The following is a 13335-nucleotide window of genomic DNA, read 5'->3' as shown; positions in this document are numbered from 1 at the left end:
CCCTGGGCCAGCTGCAGTCCCGGGTGCTGGGCCCCAGCTTTGTCAGGAAGGACATCCAGATGACATCTGGTCTAGTTAGCACATTACCCTTTTATTATTATTATTATAGATACTTCTTTATCTTGTTCATTGTCTTTTCTTCCAAACTAGAATATACTACCATAAGGATGGGGTCATTTATCTGTTTTGTTCATTGCTGTAGCTCATAGCCAAGGGCAGGTCTAGTGCATAGTATTATACATTCAATAGTAATCGTTGAATGACTAGTTTAAAGAATGAATGAAGCACAGCCCCTCCCCAACAACTATAGTACTCCCAAACTGAAATGGGTTAGCCCATTAGAGGAAGCACATGAAGAAAGGCCTATCAGAACAACTGAGTTCTGAAGCATATGGAGGGGAACACAGCCTCCTGTTGAGCTTGAATTTGAAGGAGACAAAGAAAAAGAATTGGTAGAGAAAGAGGGGAATTGAATACCAAGGGAAGGAAATCTCAAGAAATTTCTCAGGAAAAGTCAGAATCCAAAATTCATTTATTCATTCAACTGGGAATACAGCAATAAATAAGCCAGAAAAAAAAGTCCCTGCACTCAGAGGACATACATTCTAGTGGTCATAATGTTAAGCATTATGATCTTGGGCACAAAAACCTGTTTATTGGAATGCTGAGATGGGAAGAGCTTAAATTTCAGAAGGGCTGAGAGGTCTAGGTAGACCAGTGTGGCTTTCACCTGGCAGTAGGAAGCTACCCTAGATTCTTGAGCAGGAAGTGCTCTGGCAATGCCATTTACAGGAAGGATGGATTTTGAAATGCAAGGTAATTAGAAAGGGTGGGAGGTACCAGAAAGGGCTATTGTAGAAGACGTGGGGTGACTGGAACAGGGAGGTAGATAGCACCTAGAAGAGGGTGGGCCTAAGGCAGCTAGAATGAAGCACCCGAGACAGGACCTTAAAGCCTGAGTGTGAGAACAATTTAAATATGCCACCAAGAAGAGCTCTCTGATGGAGAGGAAGGGAGATGGTAGAGACGGTGTGGAGACTTGAGGGAATGGCAAGGCAAGATTAGGACCAGTTCTCTGAGCTGTCTGTCCCATCCCTGGGCTGTGTAAACACAGGAAGGACCATAGCACCATACTGTTTATTTGCCAGTGCTTGTCCATGTTTGCTGTTTCGTTCTCTGTACAACAAGCCAAACTTAGTCCGAGTGTGACCTGTTAGAAATTGGAAACTATTTCAATCTAGTGAGTCACATTAGATCTGCTGAGCAAAATTTTGTTTGAACCTGAAACCCACCACATCTGCCTTGTCGAGTAATCAAAGTCCCACGGCCTCTACACTGTTACCAGCTAATATGTAAATGTGGTTGAAATGCAAAGGGTGTGTCAAGCCAGGAAATGTCATGGAGTTGTGAGACTTTGATGATGTATTCTGAATACTTTTTTACATCTTAAACATTTGGTGGTAGATTTTAAAAATGAGGAGGGCTATCCTTGCTTTTTGTTATTTGTTACTTGTCCCTTGATAGACTTACATTACCTACTAAACAAACTGCCAACTTGGGATCCTTCCCTCTCCTCATTCCCTATCTGATTAGAGACCTAACTGCCCATTTTCCTTATGACAGCCACTGACTTAGTCTTGGCTCTCATCACATTACAAACAAAGCCTTTGTTCTTGAATTATTACCCAAATACTTTGCAAGCGCCTCATCTATAAAGATCCTTTTATCTATCTTTGATGTCACAGGATAGCTAGCACTAGACCATACAGAAAATTGATGTTTGTTGATTTCCTTTTGATATTTTCTGTTCTGCTTTTGGTTTTAGAGTCTAGTCTGAAGAGATTTTGTTCCAGAAATATAGTTATCATCCTTGGCTTCTCCTGTCTCATGGCTGTGATTGCTTTGATCACTGTGGGGCTGACCCAGAACCAACCATCGCCACACAATGTTAAGGTAACTCAAATCTGTGTGTGTGTGTGTGTGTGTGTGTGTGTGTGTGTGTGTGTGTGTGTGTTTATGAGGGGGCCTGGGAAGAGTGAAAAAGGAGATCATAGCAAATGAGAACATACAGGAGTTGAAGTTCTGGCAGCCCAGGAGTAAGTTACAAACTTTTGGATTAGGGAAGTGAAATGGAAATGATGCTTATTCTGGAAGAAGGAATGACTCAAAGCAATTAACCATGGGAAGATAACTGTCTTTATGATTGTTCAGCAAATTAAATAAATAACAGAAACAAAGACTTCATCACCATATTCATATCTGTGTTATACTGTGCTGGTATTCTACTATCTAGTGCTATGTCTACTTCTTACTCATTGTTTCATTGTGGATATGTCACAACACTGTACTCTTTGTTCTTCTTACTCCATTATTATCATTGTCACCAAAATAATTGGAAAGCTCTGTATAAAGCACTTTGGAAGTCAAAGATTGTCGGGAACACTTGGTCTTCATCTTCAAAATATTAAAGAACACAGCAAAATCAGTTTAAAAAACCCCAGAGAAACAAGTATCAGTTAGAGTAATTATAAATGAATTCTTGGATAGATAGAGTTCTTGTGAAAATGTATCTACATCTGAAGAGTTAGTTAATATCATTAAAAATAATTAGGGTCATTAACTCTGCTGTAATTTATTTCTCCTTCCTTTCAAACTCATCAAAGTAAAATTTCAAAGACATGACTATCTCACAATTAACTTGTAATATGGCTAATATTTTATTTAATCCATTAATTAGAAAGCATGTGGTAAATTTAAATTTATGTTGTAAATACACCATTTTAGTCTTTAATTGAAATTACAGTAAATAATCTACAAGGATATACCCAGACTATCCCGATAAGCACATATGTGCATGTGGGTGGTAACATATTCAGAAGTTAACTTGATCATAGAGGCCCTGGACTACATGTGCAGAAGTATGTTTTCTTGTATTTGAAGATATTACATTGTGAGCCTGGCATGTGGATGCATATGCCAGGCTGCTGAAACTTTTGCCACCAACCCAAATCACTTGCTGTATAGCAGAGGCCTGCATGTTACATTGGCATCTGTTTGCCATACAAATTCAACTCAAGTGGGACTGTGCACAGCAGCTCCTTTGTCAGCACGGAAAGCTGATACTATCTCATTGGCAATGATCTTTTGCCTTTTAATGTTGTGTGATGTCGGTTCTTTTGGCAAAACTTCACTCACAGTTGAAGCCTCATGACATCTCAGTTCTGTTATTTGTTTACCAGTTCCAAAAGTACATGATTGCCTTCTTGGTTTGACCTTTTTACATATTCTTTATTGCATCATTGGAGTGGGGGACCGCCAAGGAGGCAAAGTCCATGACAGACTTGAGCTCTGTGTTCCTAATGAATACTTGTCTTGGATGACCTTCTCTCCTTCTCAGTGGTCATCTTAAAGTCTGTTGTGATTCATGTTGTTGTGTTGGCCTGGCAAAATGGAGTAAGATCTTTGGCATTCTTTAAATAAAAGGTATAAGTATTCGACAGACTGACACTGGCATCTGAAGTGAATCTGTATAGCAATATTACTGGTTAAAGATCATTTTATATATGCAAAGTAGCCATTTGTTGAGGTTGTACAGTAATTCTAATAAGGTTCCTGGCATATACTGAGGGCAAAAATATTTTAGGAACTTGTCTTTGGTGATCGCTTTAAGCTATGTATGCTGTTGAATTTAATAGTCATAAGCCACATGCAGCTCTTTCAATCCAAGTTAATGGAAATCAAACTAAATAAAAAAACTTTTTCATTTGCATTAGCCACATTTCTAGTGCTCAACAGCCTCATGTGGCTGGTGGCTAATGAACGTACAACTCAGACACAGAACATTCCCATCACTGCAGAAAGTTCCACTGAACATTGCTGCTTTAGAACACACTCTCTGATAGTATCTCTGAAATCATTCAAAGTTAAGTTTGATGAAGAAGGTGAATGATAAAACATGTTTAAAATCAGGAATAGTTAATGAGACTTTTTCTGCGTTGTTTGTATTTTAAAACCAAATATCATGAGGTACTAAATTGTTTTGAGTAGGTTTTTTTTGAATAAATGTATTTCCTTCCAAAAATGATGAATTAAAAATAACACATTTAGATATTCGTATCTGGTACATTTGTTTTAAAACACATCATCTCTTTATGACCATACCTCATTTAGCATCTCTTTATTCATAAATTTATATACCAATAATCATTATTTAAGTACTAGTGGCCCAGTGTGTGAAATTCTTGCATGGGGTGGGGGGGTGGGGAAAGAGTTCCCTCAGGCCAGCCTGCACCCTTTCCAATTGGGGACCCCTTAGGGGATATCCAACTGCCGGTTTAGGGCCTAAACTGGCAGTAAGACATCCCTCTCGAAATCTGGGTCCTAACTGCTCACTTGCCTGCCTGCCTGATTGCTCCTAAATGCCTCTGCCTGCCTGCCTGCCTGATTGTCCCTAACCCCTCTGCCTGCCTACCTGATCACCCCTAACTTCTCTGCCTGCCTGCCTGATCACCCCTACCTGCCTCTGCCTGCCTGCCTGATAGCCCCCAACTGCCCTCCCCTGCTGGCCTGATCCCCCTAACTGCTCTCCCCTGCCGGCCTGATTGCCCCTAACTGCCTCTGCCTCGGCCCTGCCACCATGGCTTTGTCCGGAAGGTCTCCTGGTCTAATTAGCATATTACTCTTTTATTAGTATAGATTTAAATATCTATGTCAGGCACTGGGCTACACAATTGGGAAGTCAATATAGCTATGACTGAGTTTATCATCTGGGGAAGGAAACACATTTAATAGATGACACAAATTATTAGTTACTATTGTGATGAGTGCCACCAAATGCAAGTTTTGGGGACCAGGGAAGTCTTCCTTGAAAAAAAAATGACATTAACAATAATATCTGAAGTATGATTAGAAGTTAGCTGGGAAAGAAATGGGTAAAGAGCATTCTACGCAGAAGGAAAGCAAGTGCAAGAATCCCACAGCAGGAAATAGCTAGATACATACTGGAAGTTGGTTGCAGAGCAAGAATGGGTCATGTATTGGATAAAGATGGTGAGGGAGGTGGTGATCGAAGGGCCTTGCAAGTCAGGTTAAGGTTTTTAGTTTTAATACTAAACCAGTGGGAAGTCAATGACATGATCAGATTTGTGTTTTGAAAAGATCACTCTGACTGCAGTGAATTAGGGGGAGGAGGGATAAGAGCAGATGCAGGAGATTAGGAGGTAAAAGGCTAGTATAGTAGTTTGGGAAAAGGTGAAGGTTTTGAGTTACATTTTTGAAGAACTGTTTTTGAGGTATTAAATATGCAAGCAGAAATGTCAAAGAAGCAGTTGAATATTCAGCTCTGGATCCCAGAGAAGAGACTTGCCTGCTCAATAGAAATATTATAAGCCATATTTTAATTTTTCTAGGAACCACATTTTTAAAAAGTAGAGGAGATGAAATTAATGTTGCTACTTTGATAACTGGAACGGTGAGCTGAGGTTTTTTCCCCAAGGTTGTGTCTCACGACACCAAAGAATGGGCTCCAAGGACCAGAAGATTTAAGCAAAAGTGTGGAAAATTTATTACAGGCAAATTCAGACTCCCCGAATGGGGAGGGGGCCCAGTATGGGCTGCCTGTGAAGCCTTGTAGTCCAGGGGGTATATGTTTGCCACAAGCCTGCTCTTTATCCGGAAGTTGGTTGGAGAGCAAGAATGGGTCATGTGTTGGATAAAGATGTCGTCACCTGCCTGACTCCCTCATTGTTCTTGCCCAGCACGGACCTGAACTTCCCCTGTTTCTAAGCATCAGTTCACCTTATTCTTGCAAACCCTACCTAGTTTCACATGCCTCCTGCTTTGAATCCAAAAACATTTTGTTATTTCTGCTTGGTTGGTTTCTGTGATTAGGCTTCTCAAACGGTTGTGTCTGCCCCTGCCTGTGTTCCACCTGCCTTTGTTTTCCACTGGACCCCTGCCCTGCCTGCGTGTCAAGCTAATTCCTTTCAAGTATTTTATGTAACTCAATATATCCAAAATACAGGGGTGGGCAAAGTAGGTAATAACTGTGCAGAAGTGTGCTTGAGAATAATAGCAAGTAGATTAGAACAATGTATAAATAATGAAGGCTGGCAATTTGAGCATTAACGAGATGGTACCTAAGTGCACTCTGCCATTGTGAAATTCTTTTGAGTTAATAAAACTATTGTAACAATCATAGCCTGCATGTCTTTTTCCATACAAACAACTGTAAACCTAATTTTGCCCACCCTGGTATTATTATTTCAACATTTCATCACAGTAAAAAATTAATGATATATTTTACGCTCTTTTTTTCCATACTCTCTGAAATTCCACTGTGATTTTTCACTTAGAGCATATCTCACTTCAGAATAGTCACACTTCAGGTGCTCAATAGTCACATGTGGCAAGTGGCTACCTTATTGGGCAGCACAGGTCTAGACAAAAGCTATGTCTCTGAGATCATTGATGTATTGAAACCTTAGAAATGGATGAGATCATAGGAAGTGGGTAAAAAGGGAGAAAAAGAAGAGGGCAAGGACCTAGTTCTGAGGAATTCTCTCATTTAGGGTTGAATAGTAAAGAAATACCTCCTAAACCACAGTGATATAGTGCTTTGCAGTTTGTGAATCATTTCCAAACTCAGTTCAAGTTCTTCTTCTCAGAAGCACTATGAAGAATGGAAGATCATCTTCATTTTATATATATGAAATCAATAAAAATAAATAAAAAGTATTTTAAAAAATAAAAGAAAAACAATAATGCTAAATATATTAAAGATTATCCTCATTATATATATCCTCTTGCCTAACCTAGTTTTGGTCAGCTTTGCTGGGCAGGTGTGGCCTCATGCCTGGGCTACTTCTGGCAAAACACAAGAACTCTTTAATGTAGTGATGTATTTACATGTCCAACAACTTAGGGTAAGTATACTGAGGACAAGGACTGTGTTTCATTTGTCTTTGCATGTATTTTATTATTCATTTCATTCATCCATCCATGCATTTTTATTCATTCAACAAATAGTCATTGACTACTCTATTTTAGGCCCTGGGATTTGGCAGTGAGCAAGACTGGCAAAGCCCTAACCTCATGGAACTTACAGTCTAATGGAAGAGATAATCATTAATCAAATAATCACAAAATAAATGTTCAATTGCAACCAGTACAGCATCTGACTTGGGTGGTTGCCTCATAAAAGTTTGCTGGCTCTATGAATAGAGTGAACAGGTAAACCGGCTCCCTCCTTGGATGTGAAGAACCTGTGAAGGGCCAATCTGGTAACAGGGTTTGTCAGTGTGGGAGGCAGGCCTCTGCCTCGGGATCCCCTAAAGATCCTGGTTCCCCATTCTCACCCCAGAGCCTCCTTAGTTCTGACCTCCAGGTTGCAGGGTCTGGGAATTGACACTTTTAACAGGCACCTTGGGCCTTCTCATGCCATTAAAATCTGGGAACCTGTAGCTAAGCAGTGACCACTTTAAAAAAACACAGGCCTTAAAGAAGAATCCTTAGCTGCACCACAGTGTCCCCTGAGGGAGAGCTTTTGTCCTGGGGAACCTGGGGAGGGGGGCGGGAGGCAGCTTTGAGGTCTGCTTGGCTCACCACTTCCTTAAGTGCCTGCTCATCACTGAACCCTGGCAGTTAGCAAGTGCCAGACATTCCTTGTAGCACTAACAGTCCATATTCTGGCACACACAGAGCCCCACAGGGTTCTCTCAAGAGCACCAGGCTGACCCAATACCAAACCACATGCCTTCATTACAAGCTGCTCACTTCTATGGAATGCCGGCTCAGGGACCAGATGGCTTTGATCTCAGTCCCAAATCTGCTGCTTTCTAGCTATGAGACTTTGGGCAAGTACATTCCTCTCTCTATACCTCAGTTTCCTGTGTGTAAAACAGAGACAGCACCCACTTTGAGAATGGCTGTGAGAAATGGTACCAGTGACTCACTTATCAGAGTGCCCAGTACTTCAGAAGCCTTTAGCGGAGAGCAACTATAACACTGCTTGGAGGGAGATGAGTGCTAGGCAAGGCCCTTAACTCTGAGTGTGTTATGGTCACTGAGCCAGCATCCCCAGAATGGTCAACTGCTGCTAACGTGTAGTGGCCTGACCCTACGCATCTGCCTTTTTTTTTTTTTTTTTTTTTTTTAACAAGGAAATAAAGTACGATTCTTTTTGTTGTTGTTGTTGTTAATGCTCAACCAAGGGTATTTTTCCACTGATTTTTTTAGTATTTTTTTTAGAGAGAGTAGAAGGAGGGAGGGAAGGGGAGAGGGAGAGGGAGAGGGAGGGGGGGGGAGAGAGAGGGGGGAGGAGAGAGAAACATACATCAATGTGAGAGAGACATTGCAACCGAGTGTCCTTGACCAGATTTGAACCCATGAGCCTTCAATCTGAGGGCCCATGTTCTATCCACTGAAACAAATCAGAAAGGGCTAAAGTACTATTCTTTTTTTTTTTTTTTAAACATTTGATTGATTTCTTACAGAGAGGAAGGGAGAGGGATAGAGAGTCAGAAACATCGATGAGAGAGAGAGACATCGATCAGCTGCCTCCCGCACACCCCCCACTGGGCATGCGCTGGCAACCAAGGCACATGATGCCCCTGACCAGAATCGAACCCGGGACCCTTGAGTCCGCAGGCTGATGATCTATCCACTGAGCCAAACCGGTCAAGGCTAAAGTACTATTCTTAATGAGCATTTGTGATTTTATCTTTTTTTTTTGAAACTTTAGAAGGATTTGCTCTAATTTTCAATCTCAAATACTCTTGGAGAATATCTATATTACTTTTACTCCCCTGGACGTTAATGTCTCATTTGAAAAACAACACCTAGAGATGGGTGGTGGTGATGGTTTCCCAACAATATGAATGTACTCAATACCACAGAAGTGCACATTTGTACACTTAAAATGGTAAATTTTATGGTCTGTGTATTTTACTACAATAAAAAAAAATTAAAAAGCCCTGGCTGGGTGGCTCAGTTGGTTGGAGCATCATTCCGTACTCCAAAAGGTGGTGGGTTGGATTCCCAGTCAGAGCATCTACCTAGGTTGTGGTTCGTACAGGAGGCAACCGATCCATGTTTCTCATATCAGTGTTTCTCTCTTTCCCTCTCTCTCATCTATAAAAACATGTTCTCAAGTGAAGATAAAAAAAAAAAAATAAAGACAATAAAATTGTGGTTTGTATAGAAGATCTAGTAGCTCCAGTTAAAGAAAAAAGAAAGGAAGAAAATGGTTTGCAATTGTTTATAGGCCCTGCCAACACTGCTGTAGCTAATGGAGACCTGATTTGTTTATAGAGTACTAGAGTCACATTCAAAAGGATAAGCTTTGTTTATTCAAAAAGACTCACTGAGACAGACTGATGAGGTTTCCGAAATAACTGTTATAGCTACAGGAACTTTCCCGAAGAACCAATTATGTCTGAAGGGACCAAAACAAGTTATCACATTCTTGTCTGTGTTACCTGGCTTATGTTTTTCTTTTCTTTTTTTAGTCCTCACCCGAGGATATCCTTTAAATGATGAGAGAGAGAGAGAGAATATCTAGGTGAAAGAGAAACATGGATTGGTTGCTTCTCCTATGCACCCCAATTGGGAATTGACCCCTCAACCTAAGTATGCACCCTGATGGAGAATTGAGTCCAAAACCTTTTTGGTGAATGGGACATTGCTTCAACCAACTGAACCACCTGGCAGGGGCTGGCTTGTGGGTTTTTTGGGGAGTGGTGGTGGTAGTGGAATTCAACCTTAATGGCACTATTTTTTGTTAGACTGTGAATTAACTTCTTTTAGGACTGAAGAAGTTTAGGAGCCATATAGTTATAACCCCTCTCAATCATTCATTTGATTCAACAGTTGTCTGTTGAATTCCTTCTTTGTGCCCAACATATAGAATATACTATGGTAGATGCTGTATATACCATGGTAAGTAAAACATACCTGCCTTAATGTAGCTTTCAGTCTGGTAGGGAAGACAACATGAATCAAATAGCCACATAAATATGTGAATACACATTGTGGTAAGTTCTGTCTTTAGAGGAAAACTACAGGTATTCTGAGACATGGACTAGGAGGGTAGAATCTAATCTGTGAGGGTCTGGCATTGGAAAATGCTGCATTGGTGGAAGGACAAACTATGATGGCTGCCTGGGTCTGTTAAGGCATTAATGATCAGTAGCTGTTAGGCAAGTCCTTGAAGAGCTCTGGACACAGTTTCTCGTCTATAAAATAAGATTAGATATAGCTTTTAAATGGACCAAGTGTGAAAGATGAGTGGCTATGCTGATAGTTTTGTAACAATGAGGCAAACTTCTGAAATGTTTAAACTGAGAACTGTCAATCAGGCTTTATCGACCCCACAAGCAGCAAATAATGTCAGTTTTTCATTCTGCAAACTATTTTGGAAAACAAAAATATTTGGCACAGTTCAACAGGTTAGCATTCCAGTCTGTTGTAGATACAAGGTAAAATGTCCTTAATTCCTGCGTTGAAAAGTATGCTCTACCCTCTTCTCAAACACTTGCCCAATGGATTGGAGGAAAAGCTTTCATTTCTCAACCACACGCACTGTGTAAGGCCTTGGAGAAAAACCCGACAGAAGCAGGCTGGTTCCTTTGTTCTACTGGAAGAGTGACTTTCATGCCAACAAAGTCAGACAGAACGTCCTGATTCCAGATAAAGGCTGCTTGCTGCTGCTGCCTCGCTAACTTTTATCATATGCTGTTGTGGTTGGAACATTTTCTGGCAGGAAGAACTCAGGGACCCTGCCGTGAAACAACATAATTTTGTCCTGGGTAACCCCTGGTCCTCTTTCTCCTCCCCAGGAGGTTTCTCACGGATCTGAAGGCCCCAGACAGCTCGGTCAGAGCCCTCTCAGCCCACAAAGGCCAGTTCTTGGTTTCCTCGCGCTGCAAGCCTAGCTGCAGAGGAGCCTATCCAGCTTGCTTTCCTTGCCATGCCCCGAGCAAGTACGACACAGGCCCTCTCTTTATAAGGGCACAATGCTAATCACCACAGGGAACCCTCCACTCTGTGGAACAAGGCAGAGGGCACTATGGAGGTCATGGTGGTCAGGATCCTCACACTCCTAGAGATGATACCCCTGGGTCTGGGGTTAAATAGAATAAAACTTGACACTTCAATAGACTCTGCTGTTAGCTATTCCCAGTGGTCTATGGAGGTCTCTCAAGTCCTCTTTATTGTCTTTTTTTTTCCTCCCTGGAAGTTCTTAGGTTCTTAGCATGTGGTGTGTGTGTGTGTGTGTGTGTGTATACTACTGAATTAAGCTTTTTTTTTTTGTCACCTGGATACCTCAGAGATTTTGGGCTAACTGGCAAGCACAAGGAAATATGCACTTATATAGAACAAAAATGGCCAACCTTAATATTTAAAGAACTTCCTATGAAAGCCCTTTATTTATATATTTATAACCTTGAAAGAATGACATCAAGCACATGGAATTTGAAAGAGAAAGGGAAATTGAGATACTACAAGGTAGTTTGCAACTGTCATAATCCCATTCTCAGAATGACTTTTACTTAGGACTCCACAGAATTAATGTTACCAGGAAAAAAGGGACCAGAGAGGGTTTGCCTCGGGCCGGCCGGTAGTGTGTGGTTCTCGACTTTGTGCAGGAAAGATTTCACAACACGAGTCCAGGTGAATTTTAGAGGACGTGTATTAAAGTTGGGGACAGTGAGACCAGGAAAGGCTTAGGAGAGAAGAAGCAGCAGGAGAGCCTAGGTGGGGCTGCTTTGGCTCTCTAGAAAGGTTATGGGAAAGAAGTGAGCCAAGGCGGGGCTGCTGTCAGCTCACTGGAGAGTCAGAGAAAAGGGGGCCTTGTAGATCAGTGGTTCTCAACCTTCCTCATGCCTCGACCCTTTAATATAGTTCCTCATGTTGTGGTGACCCCCAATTTCATTGTTACATATTGAACATAATTAAAGCATAGTGATTAATCACAAAAACAATATGTAATTATATATGTGTTTTCCAATGGTCTTAGGCGACCCTAGTGAAAGGGTCATTCGACCTCCAAAGGGGTCGCGACCCACAGGTTGAGAACCGCTGTTGTAGACAGTTAGGGGTTAGCCCCGGATGAGTTGCCCCATTGTTCCCCTGGTTGTAAGTTTTGTGGAAACCATTAGAGTTTAGGAGATGCAAGCTTTCTTCCCCTTCAGAGGGAAGAAAGGCGTGGGTGTACTCCTAGGAGGGAGAACACTGAATTAAGCATCATCAAATGGTAGACCACACTTGGAGGGCCACATCTTAAAGGAGCAGCATGTGATGAGAGTAGTTGGCTCACACTTTAGAAGCATGTCCTCTGTTTCTTTCCCCATTTACTTTCCTCCATTTTTCTCTCCAGTATAGAGATAAGTGAAAAGTACATGTGCCCCTCACAAGCCTATGGCAGACATTATTATTCTATGATGGCATTTTTTTTCCTGACTAAACCCAGGGATGTAACCAAAGGTGAATATTCATTGATCAAGATGGGCATTCCTCCGTCAACTCCTGGGTAAACACTCCAGAGAAATGAGAGCTCATGTCCACAAAATGAAATGTACAAGATTGTTCCTGGCAGTTTTATTCCCAATAGTCCCAACCTGGAAACAACCCAAATGTCCGTCAACAGTAGAGTGTGGGAAAATACAGTACATTAAATACTCTACAGTAATGAAAAGGGACAAACTACTGATACAGTTTGAATGCATCTTAGAGAGACAGTGTAGTGTGAACAGTTAGACTGAGAGGAGGCATACTATGTCCTCCATTTACTGCAACTCAGAAAACAGGCAAAACTCATCCATGGTGACAGAAGTCAAGACGGTGGTCCCCCATGGGGGAAACTGACTGAGGGGGCACCTTGGTGCTGATTTACATAGATGCGCACATACAAACATTCATTGGGATGCTCGGCTAAGATTTGCATACTTTGCTATAAAAGTTCTCTTTCATAAAAATGCTTAAAAGGGGGCACCAATCTGAAAACCACTGTCTAGCCCTTGTTCCTATATTTCTCTGAATAAGGAGCTTAAATTTTTGATTGTGATTCCAATCCAATTCCAATTTCTGGATATACTTATAATAAAAAGTAAGCAAATGTAGTATTTTCCATGTCTCTCTTCCAAAGTCCAGACCAGAGGTCCTCAAACTTTTTAAACGGGGCCAGTTCACTGTCCCTCAGACATTCCACACATGTGCACTGCGGGCCCGGGACGAGTCGGCTGCTAAGCAGGACAGGCAGCGGTGGCAAAAACACCCTGCAGGCCGGATAAATGTTTTCGGCGGGCCGCCTGTGGCCCAAGGGCCGTAGTTTGAGGA

General features: G+C 41.6%; 1 protein-coding gene across 5 annotated transcripts in view; it reads left to right on the top strand.

Moving 5' to 3' along the window:
- Positions 1 to 13335, top strand: part of ENTPD1 (ectonucleoside triphosphate diphosphohydrolase 1) — a 95059-nt gene that overhangs the window by 49270 nt on the left and 32454 nt on the right. For 4 of the 5 annotated variants that reach the window (XM_036336496.1, XM_036336498.1, XM_036336497.1 and 1 more), the window contains exon 2: positions 1826 to 1953. The exons of the other annotated variant lie outside the window; for it this stretch is intronic. In XM_036336496.1, the coding sequence (XP_036192389.1) occupies positions 1826 to 1953 (128 nt within the window). The remainder of the gene's footprint in view (positions 1 to 1825; positions 1954 to 13335) is intronic. 5 annotated transcript variants of the gene reach the window in all.

This window comes from Myotis myotis, unplaced genomic scaffold (genome assembly GCF_014108235.1).
Source record: "Myotis myotis isolate mMyoMyo1 unplaced genomic scaffold, mMyoMyo1.p scaffold_m19_p_15, whole genome shotgun sequence".
Classification (NCBI taxonomy): domain Eukaryota; kingdom Metazoa; phylum Chordata; class Mammalia; order Chiroptera; family Vespertilionidae; genus Myotis; species Myotis myotis.
Note: the sequence above shows the minus strand (reverse complement) of the source record. Positions and strands in the feature narration are given on the sequence as shown.